The sequence below is a fragment of the Kwoniella dejecticola genome, chromosome 8 (genome assembly GCF_000512565.2).
Source record: "Kwoniella dejecticola CBS 10117 chromosome 8, complete sequence".
In the NCBI taxonomy this organism is placed as follows: Eukaryota; Fungi; Basidiomycota; class Tremellomycetes; order Tremellales; family Cryptococcaceae; genus Kwoniella; species Kwoniella dejecticola.
In genome coordinates, this window is record NC_089308.1 from 316106 (window position 1) to 337146 (window position 21041).

General features: G+C 48.3%; 8 protein-coding genes across 8 annotated transcripts; all 8 read left to right on the forward strand.

Moving 5' to 3' along the window:
* Window positions 1–613: 613 nt before the first annotated feature.
* On the forward strand, window positions 614–3340 carry I303_106440 (ATP-dependent RNA helicase DBP2-A; the record flags this gene model as incomplete). Its single annotated transcript, XM_018411560.1, has 8 exons — window positions 614–616; window positions 690–801; window positions 1001–1088; window positions 1147–2097; window positions 2158–2249; window positions 2834–2864; window positions 2933–3085; window positions 3151–3340. The coding sequence occupies 8 exons, from the start codon at window positions 614–616 to the stop codon at window positions 3338–3340; spliced, it is 1620 nt and encodes a 539-aa protein (XP_018259372.1).
* Window positions 3341–4303: 963 nt separating this feature from the next.
* On the forward strand, window positions 4304–4573 carry I303_106441 (uncharacterized protein; the record flags this gene model as incomplete). Its single annotated transcript, XM_065969372.1, has 1 exon — window positions 4304–4573. The coding sequence occupies one exon, from the start codon at window positions 4304–4306 to the stop codon at window positions 4571–4573; it is 270 nt and encodes an 89-aa protein (XP_065825444.1).
* A 50-nt stretch (window positions 4574–4623) lies between these two features.
* On the forward strand, window positions 4624–5821 carry I303_106442 (uncharacterized protein; the record flags this gene model as incomplete). Its single annotated transcript, XM_065969373.1, has 5 exons — window positions 4624–4734; window positions 4840–4901; window positions 5066–5408; window positions 5519–5607; window positions 5692–5821. The coding sequence occupies 5 exons, from the start codon at window positions 4624–4626 to the stop codon at window positions 5819–5821; spliced, it is 735 nt and encodes a 244-aa protein (XP_065825445.1).
* Window positions 5822–6783: 962 nt separating this feature from the next.
* I303_106443 (uncharacterized protein) lies at window positions 6784–7751 on the forward strand (the record flags this gene model as incomplete). Its single annotated transcript, XM_018411558.2, has 4 exons — window positions 6784–6927; window positions 7013–7156; window positions 7230–7300; window positions 7385–7751. 4 exons carry the CDS (start codon window positions 6784–6786, stop codon window positions 7749–7751), a joined length of 726 nt encoding a protein of 241 aa, XP_018259370.2.
* Window positions 7752–8759: 1008 nt separating this feature from the next.
* On the forward strand, window positions 8760–10153 carry I303_106444 (uncharacterized protein; the record flags this gene model as incomplete). Its single annotated transcript, XM_018411557.1, has 6 exons — window positions 8760–8909; window positions 9021–9173; window positions 9271–9332; window positions 9482–9800; window positions 9870–9958; window positions 10033–10153. 6 exons carry the CDS (start codon window positions 8760–8762, stop codon window positions 10151–10153), a joined length of 894 nt encoding a protein of 297 aa, XP_018259369.1.
* An 880-nt stretch (window positions 10154–11033) lies between these two features.
* I303_106445 (uncharacterized protein) lies at window positions 11034–12334 on the forward strand (the record flags this gene model as incomplete). The annotated part of the gene is made up of 6 exons (XM_018411556.2): window positions 11034–11189; window positions 11281–11430; window positions 11508–11569; window positions 11651–11975; window positions 12059–12144; window positions 12217–12334. 6 exons carry the CDS (start codon window positions 11034–11036, stop codon window positions 12332–12334), a joined length of 897 nt encoding a protein of 298 aa, XP_018259368.2.
* A 1209-nt stretch (window positions 12335–13543) lies between these two features.
* Window positions 13544–14688, forward strand: I303_106446 (uncharacterized protein; the record flags this gene model as incomplete). Its single annotated transcript, XM_018411555.2, has 7 exons — window positions 13544–13560; window positions 13650–13671; window positions 13752–13796; window positions 13858–13900; window positions 13979–14343; window positions 14417–14505; window positions 14571–14688. The coding sequence occupies 7 exons, from the start codon at window positions 13544–13546 to the stop codon at window positions 14686–14688; spliced, it is 699 nt and encodes a 232-aa protein (XP_018259367.2).
* Window positions 14689–15985: 1297 nt separating this feature from the next.
* On the forward strand, window positions 15986–19197 carry I303_106447 (uncharacterized protein; the record flags this gene model as incomplete). Its single annotated transcript, XM_065969374.1, has 14 exons — window positions 15986–16079; window positions 16171–16457; window positions 16524–16577; window positions 16650–16765; window positions 16832–16973; window positions 17055–17456; window positions 17525–17654; window positions 17714–17844; window positions 17896–18271; window positions 18354–18431; window positions 18501–18641; window positions 18711–18816; window positions 18885–19014; window positions 19111–19197. The coding sequence occupies 14 exons, from the start codon at window positions 15986–15988 to the stop codon at window positions 19195–19197; spliced, it is 2274 nt and encodes a 757-aa protein (XP_065825446.1).
* Window positions 19198–21041: the final 1844 nt, after the last annotated feature.

A 21041-nucleotide genomic window follows, 5' to 3' on the forward strand; every position in this document is an offset into this window, starting at 1 on the left:
CCAAGACCAATGCACGACCTTCAGCACCGCCGGTTTGGTTTCAAACTTTGTTTCGCTCATACGGCTCAGCTCGAGTGAGTTGCGCTTCCAATGAATGATCTATATTCTGGATACGAGCATTACTTTAGTGCAGAAGATCATGAGCGAACGTAGAGGTCTCTGTAGGATGTTTGTGATATACCTTGGTAAGATCATCTATATCAAACTTGGGCATCTATCTCTATCTAAAAGAGAAAGAGCCGAATATTTTCTCTTGGCTGAAATTCGCCGGAAACGGCTTGAGCGAGAGCATTTCGTACACGTGGGAAAATACTTGAGCTCTACAATGCCACACTCGAAACTCCGATATAAAAACCAGACAGTCCCGCGCCAGTGGAGCTGACCGCCGATAAGTTTTTTGACCTTTCTCCTTTTTCCATTCAGAGTTTTGTGTTGATCGTGCAGGCCTCACAATCAATCAATCCACCAATTCTCCCTTCCATTATCAACTTCGCCATTCTCATTCCTCTTTGTCTTCTTTCTGTTGATACATCTATAAAACAGCTCTTGTCCTAGTACAGGCTACACCTCTCTTATACACTCTTTCAGCTCTTACATTCTAGTAAAAAGCATTATGGTGAGTGTTACGCTCGTTTCGCCACTGGCTCAACTGAACCCGATGGCTAACGCGCCCGTTCTTTTATCTGTAGTCTTACGGCGGTGGCTCATATGGCGGTGGTTACGGAGGAGGTGGCGGCGGCTACGGTGGTGGAGGTGGTGGATACGGAGGAGGAGGCTACGGAGGTGGTGGTGGTGGTTACGGTAAGCTTCTCACAAATCCCCCAAAACCACCGGTATAACATCGAAAGGTGACCGACCATTTTTCCCGTTCTTAACAGGCGGTGGATCATACGGTAATTATTCTGGTGGTTCAGGCTATGGCTCTTATGGAGGCACGTCCAGACGATGACTTATATCGTCGTTTCGGGATACGCTGACCCATGTTTGTGTCTCCCAATAGGTGGCGGTGGTGATCGAATGGGCAATCTCGGTGGTGGTTTACACAGCATCGACTGGGACCACACCAACTTGACCAAGTTCGAAAAGAAGTGAGTTCGTTCACGCATGCATCCATATTGTGACTTGCGCTGATGACATCGTGATTAGCTTCTATGTACAAGACCCCCGAGTCACCGCTCGAAGCGATGCTGAAGTCGCCCAATTCCGAGCCGAAAAGACCATGAAGATTCAAGGTCAAAACGTTCCTCGACCCATCACCACTTTCGAGGAAGCCGGTTTCCCCGACTATATTCTGTCCGAGATCCGAACCATGGGTTTCACTGCTCCATCCTCCATTCAATGTCAAGCTTGGCCAATGGCTCTTTCTGGTCGAGATTTGGTAGCTGTTGCCGAGACTGGGTCCGGTAAAACTATCTCTTTCGCCCTTCCCGCCATGGTCCACATCAACGCTCAGCCTCTTCTCGCCCCCGGTGATGGTCCTGTCGTTCTTATCCTTGCTCCCACCAGAGAGTTGGCTGTACAGATTCAAGCCGAGTGCAGTAGATTCGGTAAATCTTCCAGAATCAGAAACACCGCCATCTACGGTGGTGCCCCCAAAGGTCCACAAATCAGGGATCTTCAACGAGGTGTAGAGATCTGTGTCGCTACTCCCGGTCGATTGATCGATATGCTTGAAACGGGAAAGACCAACCTTAAGCGAGTCACTTACCTCGTTATGGACGAAGCCGATCGAATGTTGGATATGGGTTTCGAACCTCAAATCCGAAAGATTGTCAGTCAAATCCGACCCGACAGACAGACCCTTCTTTTCTCCGCTACTTGGCCCAAGGAAGTGCAAAGACTTGCCATGGACTTCCTCCACGACTTCATTCAAGTCAACATCGGTTCTATGGAATTGACTGCCAACCACAACGTGCAACAACATGTTGAGATCTGTACCGACTACGATAAACGACAAAAATTGCTTGGCCATCTTGAGCAAATCTCAAAGGAAAATGCTAAAGTTATCATCTTCATCGCTACCAAGCGAGTGGCTGATGACCTTACTAAATTCCTTCGAATGGATGGCTGGCCCGCTCTTGCCATCCACGGTGATAAGTGAGTGGCCCTGATATCAAAGGATTCCGCTGAGAAGCTGACAACCGTTCCTCTTCTCAGACAACAAGCCGAACGAGACTGGGTATTAGCCGAATTCAAGGCTGGTCGAAGTCCTATCATGCTTGCTACTGACGTTGCTTCCCGAGGTCTCGGTATGTGTCATATCTCAATCGTCTCGCCGCCGGACGACTCCGACTCCTACGCACCGGCGCCTTATCCGCAATCGCTGTCACGCAAAGCTGTCCAAGAGTTCGAGCGCTCCAGTGATCCTTCTTTCGAGGGGTGATACGCGTCAATACGTTCTGTTTTCTCTGATGCGTCGATCATAACTCCGCCACTCCCCTCTGAGGGGGCTGCGTTGAGAATGGTCGACAATTCTACTCGAGAGGACTGACCTATTTCCTTACGCTAGCACCCCTTTACAGAGGATCTCGAAGGCGCCAACGCGAATTGCTATTGGTTGGCCGACCTTCCAGCTAGACTACCTATCTTGTATAGGGAAATTGCTTGGTCGGTCACAGCAATACTCACCACGCGTTCTCTAGCTTTGCCTCAAGTTTCAGTGATTGACAGGCGCCACTCATGGTGTCAGATCCGAGTCAGGTCGTCAAGCGGTTTCATACTTGTTGAGGGAAATTATACTTATGTCTGTGCCTCTTTTTCTCCTGCTGCTCATTCGCCCTTTTGCAATTGAATATTTACGTTGACAATCGATGATCCGCATCTTGATATAAAGATGTCAAGGATATCGGTTATGTCATCAACTAGTGAGTTAGCTCTTGTTTCGTTGAGCCCATCGACTTTGAATAATTGATACTGATATCTTACATCATAGTGATTTCCCTAACAATTGTGAAGACTACATCCACCGAATCGGTCGTACCGGTCGAGCCGGTCGAAAGGGTGTCTCTTACACTTATTTCACCCCTGATAACTCTAAGCAAGCGCGTGAATTGGTGCAAATTTTGAGAGAGTCCAAGAGTGAAGTGTGAGTCTCATTAAACAATTTGGAGTCAGTGATGCTATGATGGCTGATTATATACACTTCAATAGCACTCCTGAGCTTGAGCAAATGGCCATGTACGGTGGTGGCGGTGGTGGTCGAGGACGAGGCGGTGGTGGTCGAGGAGGAGGTAGAGGAGGAGGCCGATTTGGAGGTGGTGGTGGTGGTTACGGAGGTGGATCTGGAGCCAACTCCTACGGCGGAGGCGGTTCAGGAGGAGGATACTCTTCCAGATGGTAGACAGACTAGACAGCCTTTACTGACTCCTCATCAATCTGCTGACTGGGGTCTCTTGATCCGAGTCCGTCCATTTTCATCATCATTTTTCATTTCGGGATATAGACTCATGTACAATACTTCTCGTCGCACCATCATGATAGACACCATTACCTGAATCTCCTAATTATGGACAATTAGGCGATTTGGGTACATATACCATAGACCAACATGCACTTCATGTGAATATATCGTTAAACGGTGTCTCGACGGATGTCCCCACTATGGCTCGGCCATTGTAAGTCTGCAAGTCCCACTGCCATTTTTGTCCGGGCACGGACCCTGACGTCCCCAATTGATCCAGTGTCTATACTGGCCCGTCTTGATCTCGTGCATTGATATGCGGATCTTGAAGCACATGTTCGGCCTCAGTCCAGTGGCGTTGGCGGTGCAATAAATCAGAAGGATGTGAAGTAATTCAATTGATGCACTGATTACGTGACATGCGATTCCACAAATGTTGCTTTTCCTGATTTCTCGTCCACAAATGTTGCTTTTCCTGATTTCTCGACTCTGGATCTGTTATTATGTCACTTCAGGATAAGGGTTATAACCTTGAAGCCCTTAATCAGCACTTAGTTCAGGTTGTTGATCATCCATAGTGATGATCGGTAATTTGTGATTTTGCGTTGTTTGTTCATCTTTGTCTTTCTTCTACGACCGAATCTCATCTCGGCGCTGGGTCGTTGAGCCGACACAGTCTGCTTGTGTCGGAGCTACGGACGGATCCTGTCGCTTGCGGATTAGCAGCTCTAATTTCACTGCGCCTTGCTATATCATTTATGAGTTTCGCATCGCTCATCGCACTAAACGTTCTCTGATCATCAAAATACCAAAACGGATTCAGTGTTGTTGTTGTACTGACTTGACTGATAAATTGGCTTTGCATCCTGCAGAAACAAGCGAGGAACAGCTATGCCGTCCACAATGAACGTTCTCTTCCTGCTAGTCTCTCTCGTCTGTACGGCACTGGTAGTCGAAGCTCAGACCTTTGTCGGGTGTTATCAAGCGGTGACTCCTACTGGTTCGGACCCTGCTTCAACGAATGTAGCGAGTGAAGCGCTGTGTTATGTGAGTCCAGCTTGTGCACGTTATCTCCTCTTCCATCTTCGAGACCCCCGCCCCAACATCTTCTACCCCCTCACCTTCACAGACTTCAACACATCGACAGCAGGTACTATCGACAGCAGGTACTGACCGCATGGCGATAAGATTATTGTCAATCGACCGCGGACACGGCGCCGTACATGTACTACAACTCGGGTGGTACATGCGTCTGCACCAGCGTAGCCCCTGTCCAGTCGAAGATCATACAAGGAACGGATAATATGGGTACTTGTCCTTCCAATGCCTATAGGGTGAGTCTCCAGTCCAGTCCAGTCTAGTCCGGTGGCCTGGCTGCATATATGGAAGGTGTGCTCTGAGTTGACGAGTGTTCTCAATGAACGTATGCGATACTGTAGGCGTCCAAGCTCGTGACCACCTTCCAATTTAACGGATGTTCGCCAGGTACCAACCCTGCTTCGTGAGTGTCTCTGTGCTGATCGGAAAACAACTCATGATCATTGGCACTGTCACTGTCATTGCCATCATCATCGTGATTCGTGTACTGGGGCTCTTCTACAAAGTCATGGAATTAGCTGATGTTGATGTTACGCGCGACCCTATCTTTCCGGACTGTACGTGTAGGGATAAGACGTACTTCGTATCTTCACCTGGAGAATGTTTCTCGTCTTGCGCAACTTCAGGCCAAGCTGGTTTTGCCCCCCGATCAGGCCAAGCAGACAACCAGCTATACTGTCTTTGTGCGCCTTCCAACGACGTCTATCCACCTCAAGACAATTCTCGAACGTGCGGTTACTCATCCTTCTTCTTATACAGTCATAGTGCCGCTTCGTCAGCCTCGGGAGTAGCCAGACGACAGATGCGGGAAAAGTTGAACACAGTCAGGAGACAGAGACAAAGTGCGAGGTTGAACTATTGTCCGAGGGAAATGGTTGCTTGCATGATTCCGCAATCGGGTGCTTACGAAGTGAGTGGTACTCGCTTGTAATCACAGTACAGTGATTCGTGATCAACCGATTTCGCCGTCGTCGACTGATTGTGAAAGATAACTCAGACGCCGTGATTACGGGTGTTTAGTGCATCGATACAGCTTCGGAGCTGGAATCGTGTGGAGGATGTATGCACGGTGAATATGGGGCTTCCCGTAATCAAACGAAGGGTATCGAGTGAGTCCATCAAACCGAAAGCCTGATACTTAAAAACCACGTACAAGCGCGGTCGTTGATGATTCGCTTGCACGTACGTTATAGCTGTTCTTCATTGCGTGGGGCAGTCTTGGGCGGTGTCACATGTCAAGATTCAAAGTGCCGCGCTTTGGCTTGCGAGAAAGGGTATTATCCGGTCAGAGGGGTGTGTATGCCCAGAGCTAGGACGAAGTGAATATCAGGTGCCATACATCAATCATAGACTAGAATTATAGACAACCGCTCGTTTAGCAACCGCTTTTGGAGGGAACATCATTGACACGAGTCATATACCCTTGGACAATCAGTCTTTCATTCATAACGCATCATGCATCAATTTTGGGTTTCGCACCATTGCGACCTCAAAGACGGTCTAGATTTTCAAGTTAGGTCTCACCAATACTGGATACAGATGTAGTCTCCTGTCTGACCGGTCAGCAGTAAACAGAAACCGTCGATGGTTGAAATGATCATCGAATGATGGATGAATCGAATGGCTTTGCTTCCCGTCGATCGGAGTGATTGATTGACCTGATTCAGCTTAAAGTGATGAACTGAAGAGCTAAAGATAAGGGTGGGAGTCGTATGACCATTCTCAATAGAATTTTATCGATAAGATATAGTCTAGGTCCCGAAAGATTCTGACGATCATTCTTGCGACGTCAGGCAATTCAAACCGTTTATTCGTTTGACAAGCGGGCCTGCTTGAATTGGACCTCGGCGAACGTCATCGGATACCATGCATCGGAACGATATGGTGCGTCATTCTCGCTAGAAGCTTGATTGAAGCAAAAGATACTTTTCCACCTAAAATCTGATCTTCGTCTCATTCGAAAGGACAGATCATCTGGGAACGGGTCTTAAACGAATTGAATCAGGACAGAAAAGCACAGGACAGGACAAGACAAGACACCCCGTGATCTGATCGCGACGACATAGACAATGACGACAATGCTTGGATCTTAATGGGATCCATCAGTATTAGGTGTTGTTAAGCAAGGGCACAATGATCCGCGGAAGCTGGCTCCAAGCTGTGTGAGGTATAAAAGGGGTCATTATCGACAAGAACAATTCTTCACCATCACACCTTCATCCTGACAACTATCGATAATCATACGGACAAATCAGTCCCTTTCAATCTTCAGCTTGGTCGACAACATGCTATTCGCTATATACATACTGTGCTTCTGCATGTCGGTATCCGCGTATACCTTTGTTGGGTGTACTGACCCTTTCAATTTCCGTCCTCAAGCCAACGATCCCAAGGGGCATTACGCAGGAGGCACGTCAGCTGGATGCGCCGTGAGTGTCCAGGGTCGTTATTGTGTGGTGTTCTGCTGGGGGATCTGTGAAGTACTTCACTGAACTCTGGAAATCTCTTTTTCAGAAATACTGCTCTTCACTCCACATGCCTTACTTCTATAATCAGTACAACACAGGTCAATGTTATTGTTCGAGCGCTGCGCCTAAGGCTTCTCAATATACCTACGGCGCATCGAATTTGGCTGGGTGCGAAGGAGACAATTACGAGGTGGGTATAGGCCGTGCCGTCCTTGCTCTTTGCTGCTGGATACTTGGCTTTGGCTAAGACAATCTCCCGTTAGATCTATGCCTTGAGCGGCCCCGCCAATTCGTTATCTTTCCAAGGTTGCTACACCGGGGTGACAGCAAGTTTGTGAGTCCTGACTTCCCAATCGGGCGATCTGAATAGCTTGACTGACTGAGCAACCCGGGTTTGTCACTTGTTACCTGATCGTAGACATCCAGGAAACCGATTCTCTTCTCTTGAGGGCTGTATCAAAGCATGTTCACAATCGAAGTCAATCATGTTTTCGCCCAATGCCGATACGGGAGCCTTCGACTGCAAGTGCGATAGCAGGTCTAGTATCGGTGAGATGGCAGCCGACACCACCACGTGCGGTCAATTTACCTGGTTCACATACCTGAACAATCAGCCGAAAAGGAGGATCGAAGGGAAAAGAAGGTTGGACAAGCAATTGGTGTTCGATGATGACGAGGAAGACTGCGAGGGTGATGAGCATGAAACGGTCCACCTCGTAGAAGAGGTGAAATACGTTTTTGTCGGAGAGGGCTGTGATGACGACGAGCAGTCTGATGCTTCTTAGGTGAGTACTCTAATGATACGTCCTGAATGAGTCGCTGACCCGCATTTCCGGTAGGGAGGAACAGATTCAACGAGAAGAGTCGCGCTTAGATCGGGTGGAGCATTTCGTATACCACTGTTCCGGGCTAGGCTTGGTAGCTACGAGAATTCCCATCTCGATTCCGCAATTCAGCAAACCTCTTACGATTGTAGCATAAGATCTGATTTGTATTTGTTCACGACTATGTATTCTGTCAGCTTGAGCGCTTATCACCAGGGTGATGATTTTCTCCCTCAATTAATGCCGTCCGGCGAACACAACTCTTGAGGTCAAGGGGCGCCGCCCGATGTCCATGTGCGCGTACTCTTATGGCTGCAGCCATGCCCTTAATCGCGGCAACCTGTGTGTTTGTTTCGCTGTTGGCTAGCTCCGTCTATTATGCATGTCCTCCTAATCCTCCGCTAGTTTGTTGTTTGTTTATTCTGGTCTTTTTACGTTATCATAATTACTGGGTGCCTCAAATCAGCTGCAGATTCGGTTAATTACCATCTAAAGCTTATTTGAAGTGGTTGCTCACCACGCGGGCTAGATAACACATCTGATGAACCGAAGAGTATGACAGCGATTAGTAAGGGCGAAGATCCCATGCATTTCCGACATTCCTGCATCCTGTCCATGACTGACGCCGAGATCAAGCCAGGGAGCAGTTGGTTCAGGAGCAGCAAACTTTGTCGATCCGAGCGTTGTTGATCAGCTTCGGAAGTCCGTCAGTTGGCCTGATCCGCCGAGGTATAACCTCATGCATGACCGACTTGTTTGGCGAGCTGATCCCAGAATCCGTCTAGATAAAGAGGCCTTATTGGTCCGGAAAACAACATGCTCCTCCCCATTCCATGTCCAGCTAAGATCACCACTCACCGATTCAACTCGTTCCCTACCAAGGAAACTCCCACACTCTTTTGACTCTATTCAGCTCACGCAGTCGCTCTGCTACATTTCTGAACCTCATCCGTAGATTATACAGACACAATGGTCCCATCGATGTTCGCCTCTTTCTCCGCATTCGCCATCATGGCCTCCTTCGCCCTCAAGGCAAACGCCGCTTCATACCTTGGATGTGTCACCACAAAAGGAAACACCCCAGTGGTGAATACTCTAGCAAGCGTTGCTTCCTGCGATGTAAGTCCAAGCTCGTCTTACATCTTCAAGTCTCCCCGGCAGGCAGAGGGTTTATCCGTGTATCATCCGCGGTTGCAAGAGGTCACCGCTCACCGATAGTGTTGTTTGTAGACTTACTGTGGGGAAAAAGGTGGAAACACGGAGTTCCTTTACTTCAGAGCAAGCGACAACCAATGTTCCTGCGGGACGACTGCGTCTCAAGCTCAGTACTGGGCTCAAGGATCAGCGTCCACAGGTGCTTGCACCAACTCCGAGAACTACTTGGTGAGTTATTGTGGTCGTGGCTGTCACCGGTCATGAGAAGAAGGAGGCGATTGTTTGTCGGTTACTCAGCTCACCATACCTGTATTGACTTGGGTAGCTATACTCGAGGACTACCACTTTCAATTTCCAAGGCTGTTATACCAACATGGCAACTGATAAGTGGGTACCTGTCAAGACCGCTAAGTTCTTTCATTAAACGCGTACCGCCCCTTTCCACGTTGCGCCAGTTCCACAGCAGGATATCCCTTATACTGTATCCAATTTGCAAGTCAGATTATATGGCTGACCAAAGAACCTCTCCTCTACAGAGCACCGGAAGATGTCAACAGCTTCGAAGAGTGCCTTGCTGCTTGTGCTACTGAAGGTTCCGCCATGGTCGAACCGCTAGGAGAGACCAACAAGTTCGGTTGTAGATGTAACAACGCATACACCATTGAAGGTGGAACCCCTGCTACCACCTGTGACGCTTACACCTGGTTCAACTATATCCACTCTCAAGAGGCCACTGCCAGTGGTCTCGCTAGAAGGCAAAACAGGGAAAGGTTGCAGAGACTGAGAAGGGAGAAGCAAACCCTCTGTCCCCGTGGTGCAAAGGCTTGCGCCGTACCGGGCACTGCCGCCTACGAAGTGAGCTTTTCGTTTCGTCCACTTCTATCCCTCGAGCGAGACACTTACAGATGTTTCCTGGAATTGTAGTGTATCGATACTCGATCCGAACTCGAAGCTTGCGGTGGATGTCTCTTCGGTGAATACCAGAACCCTTTGAACTCCACGGTTGGCATCGAGTGAGTTGAGGAATCTTCTTGGCATATTCCTCCATCACGACTGAGATCGGCGCTGATATACCTCGCGATATCAGTTGTACTAGCTTAGCAGGTATTGCTCAAGGAGCGGTGACTTGTGCCAACTCACAATGTGAAGCTTTCGCTTGCAAGTCCGGCTTCCAGCTTGCTTCTGGGCTTTGTGTGCCACTTGCTTAGAGAAAGATCTCGATCATCTCATCACAACATGAACACGGACATTCCTCTCATCTTCATCTCAGATGTCGAGCATGAATACTTATGCTTTTGGTGTAGTCAACATGGCCGTGTACCGTGTCACGAAAGGCAGTCGCCGGATACGTGAAAGCAATTCCCCTTTCATTGTTCATTGTTCGTTTCGGTCGCATATGGATGAAGCTGTCCAGGTCCATCTGACAAGCTGAGGGTGAATACGTGCACTTGAGGCTTGCTCTGCGAAATCCCAAAAGTCACAAGGCGTCCAGGCATGACGACAAACTCTTGTGATATCCCATGATGCAGATCAGATCTGGCGTGCTCTATGCGTGAGAACGACTCTCGCGCGACTGTGATTTGAGACACCAATTGTTTTGATTTTTCGAACGAAATTTACACAAGTTGGTCTCACCTTGAGTGACGATCTCTCTCTCTCATACCGTTCAACTTGACAAACGTAACCGTATATACAGTCGAAATCAAGCAGAATGACCCGCTTCGTCATCTCCTCGGGAAGATCTAGGCGGAACTTGTCGACTTGTTTGTGTTCGACCTGTGTTGACACTTTTCTCTTGATAATATGCCTTGCATCTCCGTCTGCGGGTATTGGAAACACTGTTTTCCAGTGAATCATATAAGGAGGCAGCCCGAAAGCGCTCCCTTGCATCTGGAAATGTTTCCCCTTCCATCACTGATGTTTTAGGAATGTACTAACGAATCAAGCGGACCGAATCAAACTTGGACACGATCTTTTCCTAGTGGTTATACCTCACACTCTTTTGTACCCATATTTCTATATAGCCCTTTTGGCCGATTATCTGCATCTGGGAAACCAAGTCACTCAAGTCGATACTACATAATCAACATGGCACGATCGACGCTACCGTCCTTCCTCTCGATTATTTGTTTCTTGGCGCTTGTGATTCTCCGAGCTCAGGCCTACACATTCTTGGGGTGCGTCTCAACTACGGCTACGGTCACCGCAACGTCTCCCTCGGAGCCTGATGAGCAAGCCTGTGCTGTGAGTCTTCCGTCCAATATCGAGTACACCCCATGATGGTGGTCCGTATCAAGACGATTGGCTGATAATTCTAACTTTGATGCCGGACTAGGGATTCTGTGAGCAAAATGGTAACACCCCTTACTTCTACTATCAGACCGGTGGTGGACTTTGCGAGTGCGGCCCTAACACTCCATCAGCGGACTATTGGGTTCAAAGTGCGTCTGACACGGGAGGCTGTCAGGATACGTCACTTGTGGTCGTACGTCCCTGATCTGATTCGTATCCATCCCTTCTCGCACTAGCACGACACCTCGTGGACGCTAATCTGGGTCTTAGTTGTACTCCACTGTCACCTCTTTCCAATTCCAAAAATGCTACAGTAATATGGTCACCGACAAGTGAGCCTCATCCTCTCATTGCAATCTTCGAGAGTACATGCGCTATGTGAAGAAGGAGCTGATGTTTGGATGAATTCAAAGTGCGCCGCCCGATCAATCTACACTCGAAGGATGCTTCGAAGCCTGTAGATACGAAGGATCGGTCATGGTCGAACCCCTTGCTGGGCGGAATGCATTTGGCTGTCGGTGTAACAACGCCTACACAATCCAGGGTACCGATGGGAACGGTGTGGGAGCTTGTGATTCCTATACGTGGTTCACTTATGTGCACTCTCAAGAAGCTGCCGCGACTGGATGGTCCAAACGACAGCAAAAAGCCAGGCTAGCCGAGAAGAGGCGACGAGAACAGGCCCTATGTCCAAGTCATCTCACGGCGTGCACCATACCACAGACTGCTTCGTACGAGGTGCGTATTCTGCATAGCCTTAAACGACTGTTCGTTGGTTGAATCAGCTAACGCACTGACCTTACGCCGTTGCGATGACCCAGTGTATCGATACTGGCTCAGAGCTGGAGTCGTGTGGTGGCTGCATGCACGGCGAGCATGGCAGGCTGAACTCGACTGCAGGCATGGAGTGAGTCGATCTCTTCCATTCTTTCATCAGATACAGGTCATACTCAGCTCACGTATTCGATCGCCACCTCAGCTGCTCGACTCTTCCGGGAGTAGCTTTCGGGGCGGTGACCTGCTATGACTCCCGATGCGAAGCTTTCGCCTGCAAGGCTGGATATCGGCTAGTCGGAGATTTTTGTGTTCCCGTCTAGTCCAGCCGCCATCTCTGCACCCCTCTTACACCGTCTCCTTAAATTCTTTACCGCGTTCTACCTTTAGGACAATTGAACCTCCGTGAATCTGTAATTTTCCCTCTCGATTTACGATAGTCAACGATTCGATGATGTCAGGATATTTCGATTGTAATCCAGTCAGGACACTGATGAGTCGTCCAATCAGACCTGACTTATGCAGCGCCTTACGATCCGATGTAAGTTGGATGATTGTTGTGCTCCTCGAGGGAGGTATTTCCACGTTTCTATGGACCGATCTCATTGCAAGTCTACGCAACAATAGTCATTTGGCACATCGCGATTGTCCATTATGCATGCCGTAAAACATAAACAACACAAGCCGTTCCTGTAGATCCGGATGTGCGTCAAGTGAAACCTATCGGCATTTGTGAGGGAAGGGGGGTACGTACCACTTCCTCTTCGAAAGTACTGGCCCATGAGTTGAGATGCATCGAGCTGTGGCTTGGCTTCGGGCTTCACCTCTATTCACCTTTCAGCTCAGATCAATGCATCAATTTGCTGGAATCTCCAGCGTGGTCTTACCCCTTAATTAACTTGTTTAGCTTACGTCAAAGGGTTCGAAGCTTATCTGGACAGGTGAACATACGGCTCATCCTTTGGTATGCTCAGATCAGATATACTTCGCGGCATGATTGTCGATCCTTTGGTCTGCTCTAAGACTGACTTGATTATGACCGGCGACCTCGAGCGCATGGCTGCAAGGTGGTGTCAAAATCGAGCGCAGATCAAGGGCCGTTCGGTGTAATTTCAACTGGCATGTTTGTTTACGTCCAAACATCGGGATCTCGACGTCGGAGCTGTCCTGGAGATGCGTGGACATAGGTTTATGTGGGGATGCATTGCCCCATGTCCCCTCGCTCTGCATATGCTTCCCACCTCCTATGTAATCGTGACCGATTTCGTCCTTTTCCCAACTATACTTCTATGCCTTGGTCGACAACCCCTTTCATTTGAAAAGTCTTGATATCTCAAACACGTCTCTATATATCTGTCTTCGCGATCTGAATAGCTCAGCACCCAGCAACATGGCCCTCTCCTTTTCCCACTCCTTGTTTCTTTTGGCTGTCCTAGGCAGTACTTGATCTGTTGTGAGAGCCGCAACGTATTTGAGTTGCACACATGTGTCCTTCACTGGAGACAATAATTTCCCTTCCGGAACATATGGCAATGTCGGTAAATGTGCAGTGAGTGTCTCGAAGACCGCTACGAGATCGCAGGACATACACTCGGCATGGCTGACAGTTGATCTCAACGTCAAAACTCACTATCCTAGAATTACTGTACAACCACCTATAGTGCCCCCTATTTCTATTACCGGGCCGATGCGGAACTGTGTACTTGTTCCAATTATTCGCCAGAAGCCAGTGCATATTAGCCTGGTGTGGATTCGAATGGTGGTTGTGCAAGTACCAGCAATTATGTGGGTTGAGGTGGACTTTCGCCTTTGATCGTCTTGAGGCTGATCCTAGTCTGCCAACCAGGTATATTCAACCATAACGAGCTTCGCGTTCCAAGGGTGTTACAGTAACATGGTTACAGATGAAGTAAGCCTTGTCTACCCCTACTTGTCCTTGGCTGCCACAATTGGGGTGTCCGTTCCAGCTCAACTGATCATTGAGTGTAGGGCTCCGAGCGATGTGGTCTCCCTGGAAACTTGTTTCGCGTCGTGCAAAACCGAAGGATCAGCGATGATCCAGCCGTTGATCAACGATGATATGTTCGGCTGTCGATGCAATGCAGCAAACACCATCGAGGGGATCGATAACGAGCAAGAAAGCGGTAGTGGAGCAGTGACATGCGGAGGGAACGCTTGGTTCACCTACACCCATAGTGCAGATGCTACCGCCAGTGGACTTGCGAAGAAGGCGTTGAGGGAAAGATTGGTAAACCTTCGAAACAGGAATAATGGTGGTCTGTGCCCCTTCCGATCAAAAGCCTGTCAAATCCCCTACAGCGACACCTACGAAGTGAGTCATCGAGCTTAGTCGTTCGATTGATTGTATCATACAGGTACTGTCATATGTCACATGGCTGCTACAGTGCATCGACACCACTTCCGAGTTTGAATCCTGCGGAGGATGCACGTTTGGCGAATTTCAGCCTGCTAAAAATGCTACGATGGGTACCAAGTAGGTCGACAATCCTCCTGATCTGCCTTGCCAGTCATGCTGACGGAACGCTCGCACGAGAACAGCTGCTCTGCCCTGCCCGGTATCGTTCGAGGCGCCGTCACTTGCTCAAATTCCCGATGTGAAGCTTTCGCTTGCAGATCAGGTTTCAAGCTTGTTTCCGGCGTTTGCGTCGCCGCTTAGTCTACCTTGAGTAAAGGACTATCGAAGCATTACACTGACCTCAGTGTCAATATATCTTCGGGCATCCTGTATCGATTTCGCGCTTCATCGTAGTCTCGTATTTTCGCACTTCCAAGGACAATATCTTTGGCTTTTGCGTATTCTAGCAAGTTGCCTGGATGGATATTCCGATATTTGGTATTGGTCTCAGATTGTCTGGCTTCTTACATACCAGCACTGACGATGTTGACATGTCTGAGATTGCTCATAGGAGGCTCTAACTCCCTAGCGCGATGAGCTGCTCACTTGACAGTGCTGCGATGTGCTGCCTCGGGCTAGAAGAAGGACATGCGAACGGTTCATATGCAGTGGCGGCTAAACTCGACGATTCACGTTCCGCAATCTGAATTTGCATCTGAGGTGAAGCATGATTTTCAGTACCCAATTTCCGAGCTATGGTATATCTCTGACGAGCAAGTCAAGGTTAAACACACCGGGCGAGACTGTACCGATTCTAGTTTCGACCACTGGTCGCTTCAGTGCCGCTACACATTACTGAGCGTCGCTTGAGAAAGCTGTCGTCAATCCTGCCACGATCCTCGCTGCGAACCTGTCGCATGTAACATGCTGTATCGAATGAATTTTGCTTTCTGCCTTCCTCTAGTGTGAACAAACTCAGCCGAATGCTTGATATTCTGTCTTTTCATCTTCACTGCATCTTCTCTGACCTTATGCTGCAATCCTTCCTCAGTGTAGGTTCATGTTTATTGTGTTACAGTACATGCTGTCTCCGGATACCGCCACACACACACTAAAACACTTTAATCTACGGTGACCTTTGATTCTGCTCCCGCCCACCACGCGTAACAACCACAAACGACGACCATCATCATTCAGTGCTCAGTAGTATCGCTCTGTTTACATATCCATCCTATACAAGCCGCAGACACATATTTATACCTTATCAATCCCCAACACCTCACAACGGGAAGAACGGCATCATCATTGCTAGCAACATCATCGACAATACCCATTAGTGCCCGCAGATCGGCCGGATCCATATACTCAGACGGGCGAAGGGTATACCTTTTGTTAAAGGCGTTTCATAACAACTCAACTGGTCTATCTAGACACTTGACAGCCAATTCATCCATATCCCTCAAGCCTAAAGCTTGAAATCTCTGACAAAAAACTGCTTTCCGACGTGTGCGATTCATCCGTTTGTAAATACTACCGTCAAACCGCGAGTTCAAGTTCAAGTAGACATTTCGGGGGACAACGAGGATTTCTCGACTTTCGCTTTCGCAAGTAAGATACGATGGAACAGTATCCAGACGGATACGTAGATGTCAAGCGTCCAAGTGGAAATGGGGTGGACGATGACCAATACTCGAGTCGCTCAAGGCAATACTGTAAGGCTGAACATCTCGCACTCCTCCATCACCTACCCTTGAGTCGTAAGAGGAACATGCTGAAGTTCGAGACTTTATGTGAATTCGTTAGCTCAAGACGCCCCGCAACCTCCATCACCTACCAAACCGCAGCTCCCCCATGCCTCTTCATCGTCAAACGCAACCTCCTCACATCATGAGTCCCACCGCCAGAACTCTCAATCTGATTCCATCAACGCAACTGTCGCTTCTCGCCCCAGTTTGAGTAATGATAGGCGGCTATCATCTGGATTAGGAGGTGGCATGGGTAGTCTGGGAAGTGTCAAGAATGCAGCGCAGGAAGATGTTGTCCCTGTTGGATTCGATGAGGGCATATTAAGAGGTTTATGCGAGATTGACGTGAGTGTGCGACTATGTGCGCTTGCTCGCCCCCCTATGTGCTGATGAAGTCGCATGCTGTTGTAGTGCGCGTTGCCTTTATTGGCGGATAGAATAAAACAGAGCATCGCATCATGTAAAGTGAGTTGCTGATTCAAGCCCACTACAACAGGCAATGTGTGTAGCTGATGTTTGGTCCTGGGACCTGTATAGCAAGTAGCAGTCTTCTTTCGGTCACGAGCAGAAATAGAGGAGAAATACGCTAGGTCCGTGACAGAGTTGTGCAGGACGACGGGAGAGGTTTACTCGAGGGCGGACTGTAAAGCTGGGTGAGCCGAGAGATTTTTCTCCTCTCCTAATGGCAAACACGTAGCTGATACCGCAACCTTGTTCAGTACATTCGTCTCGTCGTATCAGAGTGGGTTGAAATTGCAAGAACAGCTAGCGCAGAATCGGATAAGGTTCTCCCAAAGGCTGAACGAGATGAGCGATGAGCTGTTGAGTCTGGCTAGAGAAGGAGAGAAAATGCGGAAGATCGTGAGCCTCCTTGAAATCCATAGCAATGTCAATATGCAGATGTCAATGATCGTACTGATGTATGCTATTTCGGCTCTACAGCACAAAGATAACGGCGCGCGATATCAAGGTATATTGCAAGAATCAGAGACAGTGATGGACAAAGCCAAAGGCCGATTTGACGCAACGGCAGAAGAGCTAGAACGGCTATTGGTTGCTAAAGAGGGAGAATCATTCAAAGATGCTGGCATGAGGTCCTCAGCTTCCACATCATCTACGTCGACATCGGCAAACAATCCAGGTGGAGGAAAAAGAGCGTTGGGCAAAGCGATGACCAAAGGTGGACTGTTGTTCAAAGGGAAAGGAGCCGGCTCGATAGCTCGCCAAGAGGACGATGTGCGAGCAAGGATGGCACAAGCCAGCGAGACTTTCAGAAAAGCCGTCTTGGAGAGTCAAGCGCTCAGGCAGGAGTATTTCAACTTCCAATTGCCGAAAATCCTCAGAGTGAGTCAAGGTGACTCAGAGCAAAGAAGGCCAGTATAGCAATGTAAGCTAACGGGATTTTCCTGTAGCTTTTGAAAGAATGCGCGGATGAGCTGGATCTCGGAACGCAATATCACCTAACGCGTTACGCTTTCTTATATGAATCCACTCTGGTGGCCGATGGAACTACGCTGAACCCCATGAGTGCGGCTGATGAGGGTGAGTGAAGCTTCGCCCATCACGATGGCTATAAGAGACTGAATGCTTGCAACGCACAGGGCCTGGTCTCAAGACGATATACGAGAGTATAGACAATCGGACCGACTTCAAGTCGTATATGCAGAATTACACGGTCGCTAGGGGCGCAACAAAGGGACCAAGGCGAGACGGACCGTATGAAGAAGGATTCGTGAGTTGCGTATAGGTCGTCTGTAGCTCTCAGCTTATCATGCGTACTTAGTTACCGCCTTTACCGCCCCACATATCGAAAAGCAACGATGCGCCTCCACCTCAACCGATATCACAACCCTTGCAACACACGCAGAACTCGCAAGGCTCTTCTCATATCTCTCAAATCTCGATCGGATCCAATTCAACTGCTATGTCGAATGGTACCGCTCATATATCGCAGCCCCAACCCATTCACAACCCGTCATATTCGTCTCAACAGCAAAGTCATAACTACGATAACGGATCGTCTGAAGGATGGGTACCACCTGGTCTGCCCGCTTCCTCAGGTGCGACTTTCGGTGTAGATCTAGGCGAACAGCTGAACAGAGATGGAGTGGAAGTGCCGAAAGTCGTGGAAAAATGTGCGCAGGCTATCGAGGCTTACGGTCAGTGTCTCCTTGCCGCAACCTCATTGTGTGACGCGTAATGAAGGGCACAAGCTGATGATTTTCGGTTTTGTTGGTTCAGGCTTGGAATCAATGGGTATATATAGATTGTCTGGTACTACATCACGAGTACAAGCTCTCAAGAACGCCCTGGACAAAGGTAGGTTGTATCCCTCACTCGTTAGAGCGCTTCTGATGTTGATGGTCCCACCGCATTTGGTGTTGGTAGATGTCGATAACATCGATGTCATGTCGGATGAATGGTCGGCAGATATCAATGTCGTTTCAGGAGCCCTGAAATTATGGTTCAGGGAATTACCAGAACCGTTATTGACTTATGGACTGTATCACTCATTCATTGAAGCTGCTCGTGAGTGATGTTTCGCGTCCATCTGCTGTGAAAATATGCGGATGCTGAAGGTCGCTTGATGTTCCGTAGGGTATGAGAACGATCGTCTACGTCATATCCGTCTACACGAACAAGTCAACGAATTGCCAGATCCAAATTACGCTACGCTGAAATTCTTCATGGGGCATTTAGATCGGTGAGTCCTTCCGAAATCCAAAGTTCAGTATCAAGTTGTCAGTGTAGTAGCTAACGACATGGAGACAGGGTACGAAGGAAAGAATCGATAAACCAGATGTCAGTATCGAACTTGTCCATCGTCTTCGGTCCGACGCTTCTGGGCGCACCTCCGGAAGAAGGGGGACTGAATCTGGAACACATGAGCTTCCAATGTAAAGTGAGTGCGGCCTTCATCCCGGGCTGAAATTGTCCGGGAGACCCAAGATGAGTGCGTCCATGCTGATGCTGATGATGTGTTCGAAATATTGTTTAGGCAATCGAAACTATCCTAGAGAAATATAATGAGATTTTCGTAGAGGAAGATGGGGGTGGAAGCATAGAAGAAGCTACGCAGGCGTAGAATCTGGTGTCGGTGTGGGTGTCACATTTGTCTTTTGTTGTTCAGACCGATCATGTAGGTTGGTACTTCATCATGTATGAACCTAGCCATTGAGTCCCGGTCGGACGAAGTGCACGCGTTGATTCCGCAAGAAACCCTAGCTCTGGGTAAGGCTGTTCGAATGATCGAAGCGCGAAACCAACCGGAAGGCTAGACTGCTCAAGCGCCCTGAACATCTTGACTTTCCTCTTCATGAGCGGTGTCCTGTCGACAAACGAGGACATCGATTGCTGTCCTAAATCACGAGTGCGCAGATGTACTATCACGGGATAATTGGACGCTAAGAACCCTATTGAAACCCGCATTCAAGATGGCAACTTTTGGCTTCTGTCAGGAGTATTGATTGTCATTGATATAGATTTATTGCATTCCCATGATTATACCCATTCCTCAGCGTACGCGCTAATGGCACAGACGCTGGATCTAAATCGACGAAAGATGGAGTATATGCATTATCTAAGGTTTGAGGGAAGCTGGGAAAGTACCAGCCTCGATTTGTTCATCCCATTTACCGGTCCATTCGTCTAATGGGAGCAGTGAGGCAGAACGAGTGGATTCAACATGTCGATGTCGAATTCAGAGAGAAGAGAGGAATCATCGGGGGACAGGGCAAGCGCAATTCGTGATTGATTGATGAAAGCGGAGTAATGAGGAGATCGTTATACGATCAGCAAGTACAGCTACACATGGAGAGCGGAAACTAAATGAATGAATGGAGAAGATGGAGTGTACGCACTGGGACAAAGTGCCCGGTAGGCCTTTTTGAATTGTTGACAAGGTGCGAAATCCTCTCCTTTGGCATTAACGCATTTGTGGTAATCTACGAAGTTTTGCTGTGGAAGCGGAAAAGAAGACAAGAGGAACAGGGATCCGAAGTTAGCGCGAATCTCTGATCCTTTGTGATAATCAAATCGATGGTTGACGATAGAAGGAGAAGGAGGTTCTGACGGGTCTCATGGATCTCCTTCTCTGACAGGTCTCATGAATTGGATGAAGAGATAGAACTTACCCAACTAAAGAATCGAAATGACCAAAACCAGAAAGGTAATTTAGTCAGTCTACATTTCTAGGCTCCAAATCTTACTAGCTCTAGATCATGTCGAGAGCACATACCAGTGTTTGGTTTGGTTTTGGTTAGGGAATCGAGCGCTGTTATGAGTATGTACGAGATCAGTCATATCGATCTTCATCACGCTATCTCGATGTCAAACCCACTCGAATCCGGCGGTTTGAAGCTGTTCGTAGAGTAAAACAACAAAGTCAGATCAGCGTAATCTCTCTCAATTTATCCCTCTTCCATGCTCGCGTCCATCAATTGTGATGCTTCACCCCGGATAAGGTCTTCAAGGGAATAAAACGTACAGTGTATGATCTGTACGCGAAACACCATTAAGCGATCAGCTCGATCTCCAACATAGTCCCGATAAAAAGCATGCAGAAGACAGGGCGCGGGGTAGGAGCAGGTAGACTCACTTATCCTCGGCCATTTTGTCTGAATGTCTAGATGTCTGATGTGTCTATTGCTGAGTTAGTAAGATGGTAAGATGATTTCGAGTGGTTTGCGATTGATGATAACTGGTTGGTTCGTTGGTCGATCTTGTTGCGCTACGGTGAGGAATGAGAATGAGAATGAGGAGCAAATATCGGAATTATACGCATCGACAGTAAAATGGGTGGGGTAGATATGTAGAAGGATTTTTGAAGCGGAAGTAACGTAAAGTGGCGATTAACCAAGTACTATCTCGTATTTCGAGCGATTCGAAGGTGAGTAACTTGAAATATTCAACTTGACCCATCTACTTCTT